The sequence below is a fragment of the Populus alba genome, chromosome 6, assembly GCF_005239225.2.
Source record: "Populus alba chromosome 6, ASM523922v2, whole genome shotgun sequence".
NCBI classification, from domain to species: domain Eukaryota; kingdom Viridiplantae; phylum Streptophyta; class Magnoliopsida; order Malpighiales; family Salicaceae; genus Populus; species Populus alba.
The window spans coordinates 11320425-11341209 of NC_133289.1; the positions used below are offsets into that span (position 1 = coordinate 11320425).

The 20785-nt window shown below is 32.6% G+C and overlaps 2 protein-coding genes across 2 annotated transcripts; one reads left to right on the forward strand and one right to left on the reverse strand.

The window, feature by feature from the left end:
• Positions 1-7325: 7325 nt before the first annotated feature.
• LOC118048539 (DNA topoisomerase 6 subunit A) lies at positions 7326-8816 on the forward strand. Its single transcript, XM_035058287.2, has one exon. The coding sequence runs from the start codon at positions 7393-7395 to the stop codon at positions 8662-8664; it is 1272 nt and encodes a 423-aa protein (XP_034914178.1). The 5' UTR covers positions 7326-7392; the 3' UTR covers positions 8665-8816.
• Positions 8817-9269: 453 nt separating this feature from the next.
• Positions 9270-15450, reverse strand: LOC118048538 (pentatricopeptide repeat-containing protein At5g02830, chloroplastic). The gene is made up of 12 exons (XM_035058286.2): positions 14802-15450; positions 14575-14662; positions 14214-14421; positions 13416-13523; positions 12728-12892; positions 11982-12563; positions 11409-11474; positions 11196-11276; positions 10794-10891; positions 10247-10457; positions 9938-9998; positions 9270-9787 (listed from the first exon to the last, which is right to left on the reverse strand). The coding sequence occupies exons 1-12, from the start codon at positions 15349-15351 to the stop codon at positions 9450-9452; spliced, it is 2556 nt and encodes an 851-aa protein (XP_034914177.1). The 5' UTR covers positions 15352-15450; the 3' UTR covers positions 9270-9449.
• Between the last annotated feature and the right edge of the window lie 5335 nt (positions 15451-20785).

Consider the following 20785-nt stretch of genomic DNA (forward strand, 5'->3'; position numbering starts at 1 on the left):
TAGATCTGTCAAATCAATCGAGTCATATCGGGTTGTTATAATAGTTGTGTATCAAATACATTAAAATACATTTAGGCCCTGTTTGTTTTTGCGTTTCAAAAGCATTTTTGAAAAAATTAAAAAAAAAAATTTTGCTTTAAAATAATATATTTTTAGTGTTTTCAGATCATTTTAATATGCTGATGTCAAAAATAATTTTTAAAAAATAAAAAAAATATTTTGATGCATTTTCGAATGAAAAACAACTGTTAACACACTTCTAAACACCTCATTAGCTCTTCTAAATAGCTCTTTATTATTAAAATACACATAAAAATAATTATATTTACATTTTAAAAAAATTATATTACTAATTTAGCTCTTCTAAATAACATATCGGAGATACTTTGATCCCTCATTCTCTAGAGTTTAAAAATGGGATCACAAGTTTCTTCCAAGATCATGGATGAATGATACCCTTACCATTATATCATGAGCCTATTAGTAGTTCTTGGAATTTTAAATAGATTGATATTTTTGGCATTTCAAAAGCTAAATATCACTAACATCTAACATGGAGAAGCTTGTTTCTGTGATTACAAATAATTTTTATTATTAATATGGGTGTCCGGGTTAGCTTGCGTGCACCTCAACTAATCTCACCGACTTTAAAGTTAACAACCATGTAATCCTTTAGTGGTACTGAGGTTTGTGAGATTCGAACTGGTGATCTTTATGGAGCAAACTTAGGGTCTGACCAGTTAAGCTACGCCCATGAGAGTTGATTACAAATATTATTTATTTGCATCACTACGTGAAATCTTTCAAGGCACCTTATATGATATGGCTTGCATTGCTGATCTCTTTGATATTACAAAACCTGGATATCCAATCATGCACGCATGTAAGTATAGAAAGTTTGTAAAAATACACTCAATACATGGTGAAAAATGGTTATAGCAAATTAAGGGTGTGTTAAATGGAAAGTTTTTTTTAAAAAAAATTTGGCTTTTCAATGCTTGTTTTAAATGCTCCAAGGAAGTGTTGAACAAAATACTAAAATGTATTTTTTCTTTCAAAAATGCTATTCCTACCAAAACCAACAAAGTAAAGCTAATAAAAAAATAAATCAATTAAATGCAGTCATGTGAAAAAAAATTTACATCAAACTCCTTGAAGAGAAAATAAAATCCTTATATCTCTCACTCAAATACAATTAATATTTTTTTTTTGTATGGTTAAAGAAAAACACTCTTTATTGAACTCCTCTAGCAAAAACAAATTATTAACATCAACATCAATCTATTTCCTGGTTGGGATGTGCTTGAACAACCTCTTTTTTTCTTTTCTTATTTTTCTATGACTTTCTCTCTCATATTTCAACATGAATAGACAAAAACATGAAAAAAAAAATTAGTATCAAAATACAAAAACCTAAAACTTCAAGGACCAAACTAAAGTTTTTCATGCCTCTTCAACAACATGCTTTGTTTTTTTAGTCCTTGTTCTTTCAATTTATTTTTAGAAAAGTTACCCTGACCTTCCTTTGTTTAGTCATTTTATCCTTGTTTGTAAGTTTTTATCCCTGATAATGATATTATCTTGCACATAAGAATTTGAAAATCTAAATTCTATTTAAATATTTATCAAAATCCAATTTATCTATGGATCGAGGAAATATGTTTACGAGGATTGAAATGTTTACTGCTAAACCTAAATTTCTTAGATAAGGAGTAAATTTAAGTATGTTGTTTCTTTCCCTGGCTTATGTTACCCCCCAGCACGAACATAAACACACACACTTAATTAAAAATTTCATTCACTTATAATAGAAGGCCAAAGCAATTCAACAAGAAAGATGCGGGGTGTTGTCATACTTCTTAGGGACCTTGAGTGTCTAAATACCTTTTCGTCACTTAACTATCTTTCAAGCTAAGAACATGAAGAGAACATCATTTCTCTTCTAACACCAAAGTCAACTGATACTGACCAACATTATTTGAAATAGGGTGTGCAAAGTTACTAATATAGTTGATACTTGATTCTCGTTGTTCATGGAGAAGAACAAAATTTTTGTTTGAACTTGTTTATAATAGTTAGGTAACCTTTGTTGTTTAATAGAGAAAGAAAATGCATTGTTGTCTAGTAGGCAAGGTTTTTGCAATTTTTAAGATGTAAAGTTGGCAGGATTGAAATGAAAATCTAGTAGTTTTAGATGTTTTGTTAATGCACACCACATGTTTGATAAAAAATCAAAACAAAAGGGGCAGTCTTATAATTGTGATAGTTTTGTAATTTGACACCAAAAATAATAAAAAGAAAATTTTTAACTGTATAGAAATTTTATAATTTTAACACTACTAGGATTTTTTGTTCATTAATTGAAACATAATAGTAATCTTGTAAATAATTTAATCTTTTTTTTTTAACTTTTTTTTCGCACAAATGTAAATTGTTATGAAATTATGAACCATAGGATATAAACTATAATTTTTAAAAGAATAGAAGCGAGGTAAAAAAATAACTAAACTATAGAAAAGTCAGCATAATTTTCCTTTTTTTTTTCTTTTAACTATAACTAAAAATTCTATTTTTCAAAATTGATTTTTAATTTAACAATATTTGACACTTCACTTTTGCAAAAGTATGCAAAACAAAAAAAAAAAATGGACACATAAAACATGCTAATATAACTTAAATGGATGAAATTGTATACAAAAAAAGGTTCAATAACTATAATATGTAGGCGCAAGAGTTGCGTATTGTGTGATCAGATAGGTAAACAATGTTGGAATCTTGATACAACAGGTGATTACAAAATTAAATCTGGATGTATAACCATTGACAGGATAATATTCCTAGGTGGTCTCTAACTGCTTTTTTGTTGTGAAAAAGTTTAGTATCTTTTAAGATTGAAGTCTTTCTTTGGAAATTGATGCATGACAACTTAAGTACCAGGGGTTTTTTAGCCTATAAATATATAATATCCCATCAACAAGCGACTTGTTTGTCTTGTGACTATGAAACAAAATCTTCAAGTCATATGTTCCTCAATAGTCATACCACAACCTCAACAATCCACTTGAGATTTCATTGCTCAAATAAAAGACATAAATCCTGAGTTTTTTAAAATAAAAAAAAATATTATTTCAATGTATTTTTAAGTGAAAAACATTTTAAAAAATAATTTATATTACAATATCAAACATGATCTTAGACCCCTAGAGATGGACATGATTTTGAATAGTAATGCCAATCTAATTTAACAAGCATGAACTACTACTTTCATTGACCAGTATGTTGTCAAATTAAAAACGTGAGAGTATAGTAGCGGTTACTTTTAAAAATATTTTTTGCTTAGGAATACAAGAAAATAATATATATATATATATATATATATATATTTATTTTTAAAAAATAATTTTTGATATCAGCACATGAAAACAATGTAAAAACATAAAAAAATAATTTCAAGCAAAAAAAATAAAATAAAAATAATCATGAAATTCACTTTCAATCACAAAAACAAACAACCCTGAAAATATGTTGGGATAATTTCAAAGAGCCATGCAAGCTCATCAAACTCACAAGTAAGACCATCATGAACCATTTCTAGGATCAATCATATAGGCCATAAAAAATGTTACCATTTTATAATAAATTTGTATGTTGGCCAGCTGGAGAGAACTTCCCCTAGCCTTCATTCATTATACCCAGATACAACTTAGCATATTTATTGAGAATTTTCATAGAAGAATATGATGAGACTAATTCTTTCTCAATTAAGTTTTGAGAATTGTCATAGAACGAGAACTTCTATCTAATATTTGTGTATATTATTTATTTATTTAGTTTACCTATTATCACTATATTATATTATTAGAAAAATATCTCAAGCAGAAAGATTTCTTAATTTACCCTCAATTGATTTTACAAATTAGAAAAAGTAGAACCATTTACATTCCTTTAAAGCAACTATTATGAATAGTTTAACCAATAGATTATAATTTTGTCATCAATAAAATAAAAAATCAGCCTAGTCTAAGGCCACACTTTGTTTCCTTTTCTTCCTTCTTAATTAAACCTCCCTTGAACTCTAAACTAATCATAAAAATGGAACATTGATGATAAATATTATGAACAAAATTACATGTCAAATTATTGATATGATAGTATCATCCCACTTAAAAACTTGCATGGATTTGATGGAGACATTATCTTGCTATTTTTTTTTAATCTTTATTAAGCATATAAGATGTTAGTAAAAATAAAAAGGCAAGCGTGAGCAAAACAGAATTCCAGTTATTCAATAAGTAATAAGTTGAATGAAAATTGTGGAAATGCCACTAAACTAATTTTATTTGAGATTGGTCTTATTGGTTTATTTTGATAAACTTGATGTAGGGTTCTTGCTGATTTAAAAAAAATCTTACCATTGAGTTGTTGCTCAATTTCATAAGAACCTTGTTCTAATTTTTCATTTTTTAAACGATTAGAACTATAAGGGCTATAATTGAAGATTAGCAAAAAAAAACCCAACCCTTTTTCATCCATGAAGGAAAGGAGAAGAAATTTCATATGCGGAAAATGAGGGAAGGGTGGAGATAAAAAAGAAGAGAAAAAGAGAAGAAGAAATACTTATTGAAGCCACACCGAAACTCCATCTCAAACTTGTGTCTCCTTATAAAAATAGCAACGATGAGATGATTCCAGCAACATCATGAAAAATCACCTTTAGAGGTCGGAGAAAGTCGTAAAGGCCACCCTAAGTGTAGTGACACCTTTAACATGTTGGCATGTGTAATACACGTGCCAGCTTATTTTTATCTCTTTAGTTCAATTTTGTCCTTGATTTTATAACAACTTTTCAATTGAGTCCTGAAATTTATCCCATGTGATCCAATCCTTTTATTCTAATGTAGTCCATGATTCTCTAATTACTTTTCAATTAAGTTCTTAATGTCACCTCATTCATGCCCAAATAAAAGCCAAACAGGGGAAAAAAAAAAGGAAAGGAAAAGAAAGAGACAACTCGTCAATTAGATTAGTGCATTGTAGTCATCTTCATGACTTGGTTGTTAATTTTGCAATTAACCTAGGTTGACTAAGGCAATATCATATGCCACAATTGCAACATTAAAAAGAAATAATGTCATCCTGAAATTTTTTTTAAAGAAAAAAAATGCATTTTCACTAGTTGTTTAGTCACCTCTGCACTTGTTAAAGAGTCATCATGGTAATTTTCACATGATTTAATTTGATACTTAGGCTAGGTAAAGAGTCAGGGAATGAATTTCAATGTTAACTTATTTGTCCAAGTTTAGTGACATTGTCAAAGAGTTTAACATAACATGCCTATTTTTTTACATTTAATAAAACATCAATGATTTTTTTTTTAAAAAAAGTTTGGCCAATATCGATTTATGAAATATTTTTAGTTAATTCAAGTTTTGATCAATTCAATTTTGTATTTTGTGAATTTGCACTTGTTGCTAAAAAATGCTCATAATAATGTTACTAGCACCTTAAATCCATACATGCAGCAGAGTGCGGGAAACATGACTGGTATTACCTAAAACAAATGGCATTGTTTATATTTGAATAGTGCAATTTTTTTTTTAATTTCGATAATTAAGCTTTTTTAATTATAATTTCACCTTTCTATTTTCTAAGTTACATTCACATGGTTTTATATATTGCTATTTCTTCTAATTTTCCTTCTCTTGCATAAATAAAATATCAAGGAGTATTATAGAGATGAACTAAAGATTAATCTTGCAAAATAAACTTTATTTATAGTTAAAAAAACAACAAAAATTTAACAACAAAATGCAAAATAGGATCCATTTGGATGGTGGCATGGAAAACTTAAAATTGCTCCATGAAGTTTCAGTTTAGCTATTGTTTGGTAGCTCATATTTTCATTTTAAACTTTATTTTTTTTTTACATTTTAGTCCCTAAATGTTAAGGGGAGAGAGAAAATCATTGGAAAATAACGAGGAAAGAGAAAATGGTAGGATGTTGACTTTCAAATCACCAAAAAGACTGATTTTATTCTTGAACATTTGATTCTTTTAATTTTAGCTAAATTGACCCTAATTGCATATTCTTTTAATCAATTGGACCTTTAATTAAATTAACTAGGATCCTAAACTTTTCTACCTTCTACATTTAAGTCATTAGCTTTTCACTTGTGTTTGTTGCCCAAGTTTTCCATTTTCTTTTTCAATTAAACCCTTAATTAATTGAATTAGGTTTTAAAACTTCTCTCTTTTCTTAAATTTGGTTCTTGGTCCTATTTTATTCAATTGTGATCAATGTCGACCTTTTTTCCCTTAATTATTTTTTATAAAACCTCAAATTGCATGCCCACATGAATTTCCAACTAACTGCAAATTAAATTCATTCATGCCTTCTTGTGACCCAAAAATATTTTTTTTTTTTAAAAATTGATTTTTTATCTAAAAGCAACACTTTTTTTTTTAGAAATTCAAAAAGTTTATAAGCGTCTAAAATTAGTGTATGACACCTTTCACGGTTTATTTTAAAATCTAAATTAGACAAGAACTCAAATTAAAAAATTTTAAGGTTGATCAGTTAAACCATATTTAATGACATTTTTAAAAAGCCTTGCAATAACACACCATCGTTGTTTTATTTTCTATATTTGCATTAAAATTTTTAGAATGCTATTCTTTTAGAATTAAAAATGGATGTTGGAGTAACGATAGAATGTTACATAAGAAACAAATATTGTGGTAGAAATTTTCCAAAAAAAATTAAGGGTATTATTGAGATAAAGAAGTTTAAGTTAAAGAAATATCTATTTTCTCTTTATTAATCGTTTAGATTTTTGTTTGTATATCTTCGGAATGTTTTTAGTTTCTATTAAATAAATAATATATAAAAAATGTTTGATTTGTTTTTTTTAATAAGAAAATAAAGATTTTTACTAGTAAAATATTTTGTTTCAGGAGAACTTAAGCCTTACTCTTTCTGTAAGAAATATATTAGTGCCATGCAATTAAATTACAAAATATTAAGAAAACACTCTTCTTTCATGTCTATTTTTCAACTTTATAACTTAATTTTTATTTATTGTTAGAATGTGACGAATATAATCCTTGATTTATCTTATTAAATATAGATATTAAATTTTTATTTAATGCTTAAAATTTTTCTTGTTTCTAGATGTTAGTAATGGCTCAACTTTTTTTATCTTTTTGTTTAGAAATTTTTTTATTTGAATCGCAGCCGGGCCAATTATCTGGAATGTATCATGAATAAGCAACAAAACGGTGTCGTTCAAACTGCATCCACTTCGCTTTTTTGTCTGCTTTCTTACATTTCGCAAGCCCTAATAAGTTAGAGAGACAATCAGGGAAAAACCCATTTCCCGCCTCCCCACCAAAATGGCCGACAGCACCTCCACCAAATCCAGAAAACGCCGCCAACCCGACCCAGACTCCACCACCGAACTCCTCTTCAAAAACCTCCTAAAACCCGACTCTGTAATCCTCCAAACTCTACAATCCCTCGTAATCTCCACTGCATCCGCCTCCTCTTCAAAACCCCTCACTCTCTCCGACCTATCACTCTCTTCTAGCTGTCGAGAAGTCACCGACCTTTCCCTTACCTCTGTCCAATCTGAGATCGAAGCCTTAACCATCTCCATCGTCCAATCAATTCTCTCCGGTAAGGGCTTCTCCTTCAATGTCCCCTCACGGGCTGCCACTAACCAACTCTATGTCCCGGAACTCGACCGCATTGTCTTAAAAGACAAAAATACCCTCCGCCCTTTCGCTAACATTTCATCAGTCCGCAAATGCACAATAACTGCAAGGATCCTTTCCTTAATCCACCAGCTTTCTCTAAAAGGCATTCATGTTACAAAGCGAGATTTGTTTTACACTGATGTGAAGTTGTTTCAGGATCAGACACAGTCTGACGCAGTTCTTGATGATGTTTCGTGTATGCTTGGGTGTACTAGGTCTTCTCTTAACGTGATTGCGGCGGAGAAGGGGGTGGTTGTTGGGAGATTGATTTTTAGTGATAACGGGGATATGATTGATTGCACTAAAATGGGAATGGGAGGGAAAGCGATTCCACCGAATATTGATAGAGTTGGGGATATGCAGAGTGATGCATTATTTATTTTGTTAGTTGAGAAGGATGCTGCATATATGAGGTTAGCTGAGGATAGGTTTTACAATCGTTTTCCATGTATTATTGTGACTGCGAAAGGGCAGCCGGATGTGGCTACAAGGCTTTTTTTAAGGAAAATGAAGACCGAATTGAAGCTGCCGGTTTTGGCATTAGTTGATAGTGATCCATATGGGTTGAAGATTTTATCTGTTTATGGTTGTGGGTCGAAGAATATGTCTTATGATAGTGCGAATTTGACCACACCGGATATTAAATGGCTGGGGATTAGGCCTAGTGATTTGGACAAGTATAAGATACCTGAGCAATGTAGGTTGCCGATGACTGAGCAGGATATCAAGACTGGGAAGGATTTGTTGGAGGAGGATTTCGTGAAGAAGAATCCAGGGTGGGTTGAGGAGTTGAGTTTGATGGTGAAGACTAAACAGAAAGCTGAGATTCAGGCTCTGAGTTCGTTTGGGTTTCAGTATTTATCTGAGGTTTATTTGCCTTTGAAGTTGCAGCAGCAGGATTGGCTTTGAGGGCCATTTGGGAGCTGAGGAAACACCATTGTACGTATTTTCTTGTTTGCAGCTGTAATGAGAACTGGGATGATTTTATGTATTTGCTTAAATGTCGATGTAGTCTTTCACTTCATCAATGATAATAATATGTGGTTCTGCTACTTGATACATTTATGAATCTTTTTAGGAGTTATCTGATTTTTTGTTTTGTGGCTTTGGTTTAATGGGCATATGCGCGTCTGACTATAAATTATGAACTACGTGCCTGCCTGATCCGACATCTGGGAGTTTTTATCTGTTTGCAAGCGCTAACTAATCTTCAGGGGATTTTAAGGTGTTCTACATTCCTCTTAAGCTATCCATGTCTATGCAACTCTCCAGGCGACTTCACGTAAATACGGGGCAAGAAATTGCAAGAGGGGGCTGAGATTCCGTAAGTAACCGTGCTAGAGGGGAAAATGGAATAGGAACAGCCGTGCTATTGGTAAGAAAGTAATTGTTGTTTTTTGCAAGTAGATAATGAAGTTACTAGCCAGGTTTGCGCTAAACTGCAGGCTTTCAGCCATTATAAGTGGAGAGCAGAATTAAAAACTACAGCTAATTTTAGGGAAGAAAACGGAACATAGTAGAAATCACATAATCTTTTATCCGATATTTTATAGTGTATTCCATGGTACAACTGGAAAATGGCATCACTAGTCAGTGTTCAAATGCATTGACTTGTTCTGCGTTATTAGAAGAAGAAAAAAGAAGAAAACTTGGTTATATACAAAATTTGTCATTTGTACGTACATAAAGAATAATCACCTTCTGATGGCACCTACTCTTCTCTGCAGCCATTCATGCAGTGATTTCCGTCTAACCTTCAACCTCTGTGTAACTACTATGGGGCGCCTTGTGGAAGATGCCATTTTCTTGTTCCTTGCTAACCTGACTACCAAGTCCGGACCTAGATCTAGAGAGTTTTTCGAATCTGTCTTTATGTCATCTAAATGTCCTGGGACTGCAACCAGAACCTCAAGCCCTAACTCATTACGCAGAAGTTCAATTATTACATTTTTCACCTCTGAATCTCGTTTGGATGCTGGATCTACTTTACTGACATCCAAGGTGATCCACAGGTCTTCTTTTACTGAATAACCTGCAACAAGAAATTAGCATAACGTCAGAATGCTCAAGGTTATGTGCATTCAGCCGCCTCATGTACTAATCACTCCCCCTTTTTGTTCGGGTAGATTTCAAATATGTAAATATGCTCAATGATCCATGCAGGGCACTGTTGCTACCATACCTAAAGTATAGTTCTCTTTGATCATTCGAAGAACTGCAAGAACTACAATCCGAGCTTCAACCTGTAAATTCACGGTAAAGAAACTGAGAACAGAAATTGAGCAAGAATTCTTATTCTTGATTTTAGTGGTAATGCAAATTATCTACTATCAGAGCAACCAACTCCAAACCATGATCTGCTCTCAAAGACAACGAGAGAGAGTAAACAGGATCAGAATGGGAGTCTCATAACCTGACCTGACTTCCTGCAACCAATATCTAACAAAAACAAAACAATGTTTCAACATTCACTTGATAATGTTTACTGTACCTTTGTCAGGCCCTGGAGGTCAATTGCTAGGTTTTCAGCAATATTGTTCTGCAAGTGTGCTGCAACTTTCTCAAGAAGTAGACTACGAGGTCTTCCTAAGTCAGTTCTTTTACAAGAAGCAAACCCACCCTGGATCTGATTATTATCTTGTATTACTCCTTCACACCATTCTTCAATTAGCTGTTTGAGATAGTAGTCATTTGATTTATACCTGCAATGTCAGCATGCTCTCGTAAGGAGAAAACGCATCCAACTGGTTTTACATCAAATTGCCTCAAGATAAGGGGCAGTGACAGGAATAACCCTGTCAACCAATCCTTTTTACGCAAATGTATTTAGAATGAAATGGAAAAAATATGGGCGTATCTACGTCGCATGCTTGAGATTGAGAAATCAACAAAAAGCAAGGTAAAATTTGCAGTTCCTAACAATAGATTTTAACGAGCACAATGTCCTCCAGGGAAAAAGAAAGCAGCACATTTCTAACATGATAGATCAGTTTCCAGAAAGACACAGTTTACAAACATCATAGGACTTGCTAGCATACCCTGCTTTCCTCATATCCTGGTATATAGCAAGGCATTGTTGTACTTCTTGCAAGGAACCATATCTAGTGCGAGCTCTTAGAAGTGTATTATATGTCACCTGGGAGGGGAAAAGGAAGTTTAAATTATTTTTTCAAGCTGGTATGTTTTGAGAATGCACATTTTTTTTCAGTTCAGAAAATGATCTGCAATTGCTTCAATGTGAACATGGAAAAATGCAAAACAAAATTCTCATGATTTCTTTTACATTCTGTAACACGTAGAACTGCTTTCACTGAACAAATCAAGATCCATTTAAAGTTTTAGGTGTCCTGAACAAATTTTTGCTCAGGCATACTTCTTTTCTTTAGCAACATGGATCATTACAATTGAAGAAAACAAGCATAAAAGCTCTCAGCACTTACCAAATTAGGATTTATCTGACATCTTTTCATTTCTGCAAATAACGAAAATGCCAGCTTCAAATTTTTAGTTTCTACACAAACCTATGAACAAAAGCGCATGATGAATCAGCACATAAAGCCAAGTTTTCATAATGCAACAGTGACCATATATTCAAGTGCAAATGTTATCGACATTCATCAAAATCAATTTTATTGGAATAGAAAGCCTCAAACCTTGATAGCTGTTGTATATGCAACAACATCAGGTTCAACTCCAGCCATGCGCATGTTCTTCAAAATCTGCACTGAAAAGATAAGTGTTAGAGAGCTTATTTTCCTTCAAGTTCAACAAAGTAGAAACAAAAGAAGAGAGAGATAGAGAGAGATAAAGCAGTGGCCAGGAAAAGCAAAAGACTTGTTAGAGAAAGAAACGGTCATAGAAATTATGAAAAGGCATTGAGAAAGAAAAGAAAATCAAGCCTGCTCCAACTTTTGTTTTCGCTTTAAAGAATGTATGTAGACAGTTCTTTTGAATGGAAGTTTAATCAGCGTAGCCAATATCATAAAATTATTCAATTTATGGAATACCAGAAGGAAGGAGCAGCAGGCAAGATATGACAAGACATTGAGAACTTTTTCTTGTTAGTTTCCTTTTGTTTTGCTGGTACAATGACAAGTTGGTTCAACACCCAAATTCAATTAGATGTGACTATTATTTTAAAGAAATATTCACAATAACAGATATAAGAAATTCAACTCCAAAGTAAAAAGCAAAGATCTTGTAAATTCCAATAGAAAATGTGTTACCTGTACAGCACCAGATACATTGCCTGAGCCTCCACATATGTCAATCAAGATTGACCAGCTTATATGATTAGGCGAAATTCCTACTGTCTTCATCTCATCCATTAAGGCTTTTGCACGGTGGTAATCACTACCACATGCTTTCATTAACATATGATATGTTGCGGGAGTGGGAGTGAAGGGAAATTTCTTAATAAAGTTTAAATGATGTGAATTTGGAACAATGTTCGTCATGTTAGGGCAGAGTTTCTGTGCATGCTCAATCTCATCTGCATTGCCACTGTGATCTCCATGAAAAACCTCCTGGGCTTCACTTCCCTTCCAGCACTGGAAAAGACGAAAAGCTCTGTCATATTGACAAGCCTGAACACATGCATGTAAAAGGATGTTGCAACACTGAGAATTTGGCTCGCATCCAGATAGGAGCATCTCTTCAAATAACTGTATTGCCTGCTCTACAAGACCTGCATTGGCGCATGCACTGATCAATGATGACCATATATGCCTGTTAGGGGTGACTCCGGATGATAGCATATCTTCTTTAATTTTCAGTGCCATCTGCCACATTTTTGCATCTGCGAAGATCTGGAGAATTCAGAGTAGACAAGTTCTGAGGAACCATAGCCAGTGCGTGAAAATAAAATAAACTAAACAGGGAAACAAGATTTTTCATGGAACAGATTAAGAGATTGACACTGCATTCTTTTCTATCAGTGAGATCGACATTCATATCCTGTACAGAGATATACCTTTACGATCATGCAGTATGTAAAGACATCCAGCTTCAACACCTCTGCTGATTCCAACTGCTTTACTTCCCTATAAATGTCTTTGGCTAAGTCCACTCTTCCAGCAATACAGCATGCCTTCAACAGGATGTTATAAGATGCCACATCTGCTGTGACACCAAGATTCTGGATTTATAGCAAAAGGGTATTAAAATATTTTATAGATAAAATGACTGCACACATATTTTGGCATTAAGCAGTCTTTAGGATTCTAAAGAAAAAAGGAAAGATGATAACAGTTTACTAGAACTGATTTTCACATGGATGCCTTGTGTATTCATAGAAGTTTCAACTGGAAAGGTGGGGGGGGGGGGTTGGGATTTTATTACATTTTGCAAATAATTATATATAAGATAATAAAAGGTGAGGAGAAACTAGAAATGAAGAATATCATCTAAAAGTTTGATTGTTTTGTTTGTCTGTCGACAAATAATGAAAGAGCTTCAAGTCAAAAGCTTAATGATGATAAAAAGGTAAAAGGCTTTGAAAAATTTGCAAATACAATGGAACTCGCCTGTAAATGATGTGTTCTTTGAGTGTGAGTTTGTGCTTGTGTTGCTTTTTGTATGTGTGGGTATGCACGCATGCATTGTGTGTGTGGCTGTGTTTGAGAGAGAGAAGGGGGGGAGGGCGAGTGGCTGAGAGTTACTTGCATATTCTTGAATACACTGAATGTGTAGCCCAAATCATGGGCATTGACATTCATGAGACTGTTGAAAACATAAACATTTGGGATGACCTTCCGATTGATCAAGTCCTGCAGCAAGATTCATTTGTCAATTTCATATCCTTGCCAGCAAAACAAATTGCTAAATGTTGCAAAACAAGTGACAAGTGCATGTTCAAAGCCATTTAGAAGTTGAATCGAAGAGTAATAAGTATCAACATGACAAGCAATTATGAATTTACAAGACTAGAAAAATGCTATCTCCTGTATCTGTAAGATAAACACAAAACTCAGTTCCAGCATGCCCAAAAATTATGGCTTGTTAGCTCAGAAGATCTGATACAGGAAACCCATGCTCAGGATGGACCTGGGGGTTGAGGGGGGCTAAACGGGAAAGATAAACCCACCCTTCCATGTAGAAGGAATAAGCACATCTATGCCAACAAATAATAAGGAACCCCTTATTTGTTGACAATTTAAATAGTTTGATAATAATTCTTCCAGTAAAATGGGCCAAATTTCACCAACTCCATTTTTTCTTTGTTTTCTTGCAACCCTAACTAAATAATCTAAGAGCACTCAGCAATCAATTTGATTGAAAGCAAGAAATGGATGCAAACAAGGTGGCTAGGTATTGCCACAAAACAAAATTGATCATGGAAAAGATGGACTATTTAAAGTCAATATGCAAACTAAACCAGAAGCGAGACATTTAAACTAAATGAAGCTCATAAACAAATCCAAAGAACATTAGCAGATGAAGGCAGTCATGTCAATTACCTCATAAATATACCTAGATTTCATGTAGTCACCACAAAGACCACAGACGTCAATTATAGTACGATGTAAATACATGTTAGGAACACTCAGTTTATGCTTAGCTTCATCATAGGCAACCAAAGCAGAATCCAGGTGCCCTTTTCTTCCAAATTCACTTATAATGTTGCAAAATAATATGCGTCCTTCACCTGGAAATATAGCTGCAAACCTGCATCATGCAACACTTGTACTTGTAGCATCCATCATATACTATGGAATATAAAAAAAATGTAGACACAGATTCAGTGCAACAAATATGTTTCACTGATTTTTAATAAAAATTCAAACCAATAAAAAATTTCAAAGAGTGATGTGATCATACCGCACAGCCATCTTTGGATTAAGCTTGTCAACACAGATTTTTATGATGTAAGATGGGTCCACTAGTTCTTTGAAGGAGAAGCAAAACCCTGATCAGCCACGAAACATCAGTTACGTATACAATGCAAAGCTTCTCAATTATAACATTGTAACTACTGACTAAAGCTAAATTCTGAATCATAGAAAATTTAAATTTTCTTGTAGATATTGGTGATTGAAGAAAATTACCTGCAAGAGTCTCCATTATGTACACAACTTGCTCCACATCACCACAATTCACAATCCTGATACACTCTTTTTTAAGCAAATCAGTAGCAACCCCATCAAGAAACTTCAAAGTGGAAACTCCCAGTTCCTCAGTTTTTTTCAAAAACCGAACAACACAGTCTACATTTCCATGTTGAAGATTCTTTGAAATACCCTTTGCCACAGGACCCACACTTAATGCAGCAACAAAACTTGAAGGCTCGACACCTGAAGCAATCACTGACTCTGCAATCATCACAAAGTCTTGGAGGCGGCCATCCTCGGCTAGCTTTGAAGCCAGGTTGGCATGGTAATCGAGGAGGGAGGAGGAGTTAAGGTTTTGGCGAAATGGGATGGTGGAGAGGAGAGGAGGAGAGCGGGAATGGACGGCAGGGATTGGTTTGGAGGGAGTGTGGAGAGCGTGGAGCGATGGGGTTTTGGGTTTCGGAGAGTGGTGGTGGTGGTGAGGAGTGGAGGAGGGGTTTGTCGGAGGAGAAACAGTGGAAGAGCCGAGGATGAGGAGTTGTTTCATTCTTGTCCTCCCGTTGAATGCATTTTTTTTTTTTTTTTGGGTTTTGGTTGCAGGGTTTTATGGGTTTGGCATTTGGGAGTGGATTGAATTTGAAAGGCAGGTATTTTTGGTTAAGATACGGAGCCAAAAAAAAAAACTAACGAATGCTTGAAAAGAAGAAGAAGATAATAATCTTTATGAAAACAAATATTATAATCATTGCCATTTTAAAATATTGTCAGATATATTTAACACTTAAAAAAACTGAATAATTTAATTTGTCAATTTAAATTGAGAAATATTATCTGATAAGTAGACAATAATATAATTTCTTTAACATAATTTTAAGAAACAAAATATTAAAATAATATTTTACTGATAAATAATATTTTAATATCAAGATCTTATAATATTAATATATACTTGGTAAAAGGTTTGCTACTACTTAGATTTTTTTTATTTTAAAAAATGTGTATACATTACTAATATGTTTTATATTTATAAATAAAATTTTGAATATAAACTCAAAATATAATAAAAGTCTTAAATGAACTGGAAAAAATATTATAAATAAAGCTGGAAAGATAATAAAAAATATCTAAATCAAGTATGAAAAGAATTATAAACCAACTAAACTAAATGAATAATAAAACAACTAAAAAAATATAGCAAAACTTGAATAGTAACTTCTAAGCAATATTAGAAAACCTTTTTTATATTTGATTGCTATGAAATTTTAACTCTAAAGAAAAAAAGATCTTTAGAATCTTTTACAAAAATGTCATCTTGATACAACTGTTGAATAGAAATTTATGCCTATTAATATAAAACAACATATTAGAAAAAAATATCATATATCATTATCTCTACCTTTTTCCAATTTCAAAACTACTTTTTATCTTTTTAATAATGTACTCCACAATGCATTTCTCTCTCTCTCTCTCTCTCTCTCTTTCTCTCTAAGTTGGAAAATCCATTTTGTTTTAATTTCTTTATTAATATCATTCCCAACATCTTCTTTTTATATGTAATATTTTTCTATTTTTTTCATAGTTAGAAGAGATAAAATGAAAAAGAGCGCTTGAGAGATTAAGCACAACTTTAATTGGTTCATGTCTAACTAAGGTTCCAATACTTGATGGTCTTTCTTCCTAATTTTTTTTTATCCCATTTCATCTCTAATGTATTTGAATTTTTTCATAAATGTTTTTTTTTTCCTGCATAGATAATGCAAGAATGAGAAAATCTAAAAGCAAAAATAGTATACTCTATTTTTTATTTTTTATAAAAAGAAATAAGACAAAAAAAAAAGCAACTGAGAGATTAAAAAAAACTTTATCTAGTCCAAATCTAATGCCTCTTTTTCGCTCTCTTTCCTTTCAAGTTTTATAGCTGCAAAATACAAACCAAAAAATCAGGTTTTTAAGTTGTTGTAGATATAGAAGAATTTTCGGCGGTAGTTAAAGAAAACATTGTGGTCATGAGGAATTCAAGGGGGAAATACACACGCACGCACACACGCATAACATCTTCAATATTTATGCATAAATTTCATATAATAAATCCAAAAATAGTGTTATTTTTTTTTTTATCATAATTTAAAAATCTACCAAATTTTCAACAGAGTCTTTCTTATATAAGGAGATTGTAAGTTATTGACCAAAAAAAAAAACCTGCTACATTTCAATATTCATTCAATCTGCATTCCATTCATTGTCCAATCATCCTAGACTCATCACATCACTACTCAACACATCATATTCATCACATTTCATTATGGTTCAATTGAATCATTCATACAATAATTAAAACAAGATAACAGATAAATTAAACTTAATATAATTTATCTACTATGTTAAAAATTTAATACAAACATTATCAAAATAAAATCTACATCAGATAGTTATGGATTTAGTTAACATTTAAGACATTTAAGTCCAACATATCGTAAAACCCTATAATAGTAATTATAATAAGTAATTAATATTCATGTTATCATCCCTCAAAATTACACATAATATGTAACATCATTAATATTGTTATCATAAAAAAAAAACTATACATGATATGCTACTTTATTAATATTCTTATAAATACAAAATGCAAGGGTTGCATCATGAATTAGACCTAATGAAATTGCAAGGATCCTGAAATTATTTTATACCATTAATCAATTAATATGACATAAAGTTTTCAATGCAATATAATAAATTTATTGAATAACCTAAAGTATACACTTTCATTGAGATATCGTTTCTTTATATTAATTAAAACAATTCATTGACTTGAACCCGAGTAAAAGACCCTTATTTAGAGTAACTTCTATACTATTTAGAAACAGGGTAACAGGGTATTAGTCATATTCAGGATATTTAGTTTCATAATCCAAAATTAGGACACCAGCTAGTCCTTAAACCAAGAACTAGTTATCATGAGAAACGTCTAAACCGTTTTGACTACTAAAAAAATAGATATTTTCAGCTATAAACTCTTCTTGTTTTTATATCCTTAACTTTTTTCTTTTCATTTTCTTATTTCATTGTATTACACTTTAATTTTATTATATTATTATTTTTAATTTATCTTGAGATTTACAACACACACCAATACCTATTTGTTTTCCCTTCTTGATTTTTACATGCATAGAGAATATGTTTTGGCTGATATGGGACAATTATGAGCATAGTTTGCATCTTCGTGTTAACCTAACAAGGTCAACTTTATTACTCAAAAGTTTCTTTTTATTTTTTTTAAAGTTTTTTTATCAAAATAATTTTGAAATGTTAGTGTAAATATTTTTGTTATGTTTATTTAGGTATGATTATAAGAAAAACCGTTCTAGAAAATAAGAAGAGTCTCAATCTCATTCTAGGGAAGACCTTGATATTGAAGAGAAAGTTTAGGCTTCTGTTAAGGAAGTAGTTAGAATTTGCATTTAGTTTTAATAAGTTCCAATCTATAAGATTGTTAGTTTATATTCTTCATGATTTTCTCTGCTTGAATATCTCCTTTGTTAAGATTATATAAGGCTGTATGTAAAGCCAACCTCTATTTGAATAATACATTGATTCTGATTTTGCAATATAATTAACTAACATTATGGTATCAGAGCCTCTCTATTTAACTCAAAGCAATAGTCTTTAAGTTTTTCTTGCAACAACAAAAAAGAATGGATCTAGAAGGAAACTTTGTGCAGCCAGTCATTCCTTATTTTGATGGTCATTATGACCACTAGAGCATATTGATGGAGAATTTATTGCGCTCTAAGGAATATTGGGGGTTGATAGAAAATGGCTATATTGAGGTTGAAAGTGGCATAGAACAGACTTAAATGTAACAAAAGAGGATCCATGAGTTAAAGCTAAAAGACATGAAAGTGAAAAAGTATCTCTTTCAAGCCATAGATTAGACGATATCGGAGACCATCCCTATAAAGGATACTTAAAAAAAAATATGGGAATCAATGAAAAAGAAGTTTGAAGGAAGTGCTAGAGTCGCTCTCTGTAGAAAGTTTGAAACCTTAAAGATGAAAGCTGGTGAAGGTGTCTGAGTATTTCTCAAGAGTATGGACAGTTGCCAACAAAATGAGAACATATAGAGATTAGATGAATGATGTTATAGTGGTGGAGAAGATTCTCAGATCATTGAGTAAGAATTTTAATTATATCGTTTGTTCAATTGAAGAATCTGAAGATATTGATCAATTCTCAATTGATGAACTCTAAAGTTCCTTGATTATCCATGAGTATAAATTCCAGTGCCACACATAAGAAGAACAAGCACTCAATATCACCAATTCTGAAGACAGATTCAATGCCAGAAAACGAGGGTGAGGTGTGTATAGAGGCAAAGGTAGAAGGAGAAGCAGTCAGTTCTACAACAACAAAGCAACAATGAAGTGTTTTAAGTTCATTAAGCTTGGACACTTTCAATATGAGTGTCCAAGTTGGGATAAGAAAGCTAACTACACTGAACTAGGAGAAGAAGAAAAGATGTTATCATGTCATATGTGGATATGAGTGATGCTTGAAGGGAAGATGTCTGGTTTTTAGACTTTGGGTGAAGTAACCACAAGTGTGGTGACAAGAGCTTATTCAATGAGATAGAAATTCAAACAAAAGGTGAAGCTGGGAAATAACACAAGAATGGATGTGTTTGGAAAAGGCAACGTGAAATTGAAAATGAATGGTCTTACACATGTTGTTCGTGACGTATTCTTTGTTCCTGATTTAAAGACTAATCTTCTCAGCATTGGTCAACTTTAAGACAAATGGTTGACAATCCTCATTCAACATGGATATATGAACATTTATCATTCGGAGAAAGGCCTTATTATACAAACCGAAATGACAGCAAATAGGATGTGTGTGCTATTAACAAATTCACTACATCAGAAACCAACTCGCCTTTATGACTCAACACCAGATTTGGCATATTTGTGGGATTGTCGATATGGATATTTGAGCTAGAAAGGATTGAGGACTCTTCAAGCCAAGAACATGGTGCACAAGATACCTCAGTTTAAGATTCCATTTACAATATGTGTTACTTACATGATTGGGAAGCAACACAAAGATTCCATTCTAAAGCAAAATAATTGGAGAGCCGCAGAGAAGCTTCAGCTTATCCATGCAGATCTCTGCAGACTTATATCTCCTATTTCTAATCTCAAAAAGAGGCAGTCAATTAAACAATATATGTTCTCAATCGAAGTCCTACTTTGGCAGTTTAAAATCACACACCAGAGAAAGCTTGGAGTGGCATCAAACCTTCAATTGAACACTTCAGGATCTTCAGATGCATGGCTCATGTACATATTCCTAATGTACAAAGGACAAAGCTCGATGTAAAAAGTATTCCTTGCGTGCTACTAGGACTCGGTAAAGAATCTAAGGCTTACAGACTCTTTGATCCAGTTGAGAAGAAAATTATAATGAGGATGGATGTATTGTTTGATGAAGAAAAATCTTGGGACTGGGATCAAAGCTATGATGAACATATAATGGCTGATATAGAATGTGGGGATGAAGGTGATACTAGAGCATCCATGAGTGAGGAAGTAGAAGACATTCCTGAAGAATTAGATGCTGAAGTTACTAAATAATTAACTACCAGTCCTCAACCTGGTGAGAATGGAAGAGAATCACCAAATCCTCTTGGCAGTCCTCAACCTGGTGAGAATAGAAGAGCATCACCAAGTTATTATGGTGGCAGTTCTCAAACTGGTGAGAATTGGGGAGAATCACCAAGTTTTCATGAACAAAGAGTTAGAGGACCTCTAAGATGGATAAGAGATTATGTAGCTTGGGAACTTTAAGAGGAAGAAGATGCAAATGTTAACTTAATTCTATTTACTTCAACAGATTTAGTATAGTTTGAGGATGTAGTAAAGTATGAACATTGAAAGACAACAATGGGCATTGAAATCAAGGTTATAGAGAGGAACAACACACGG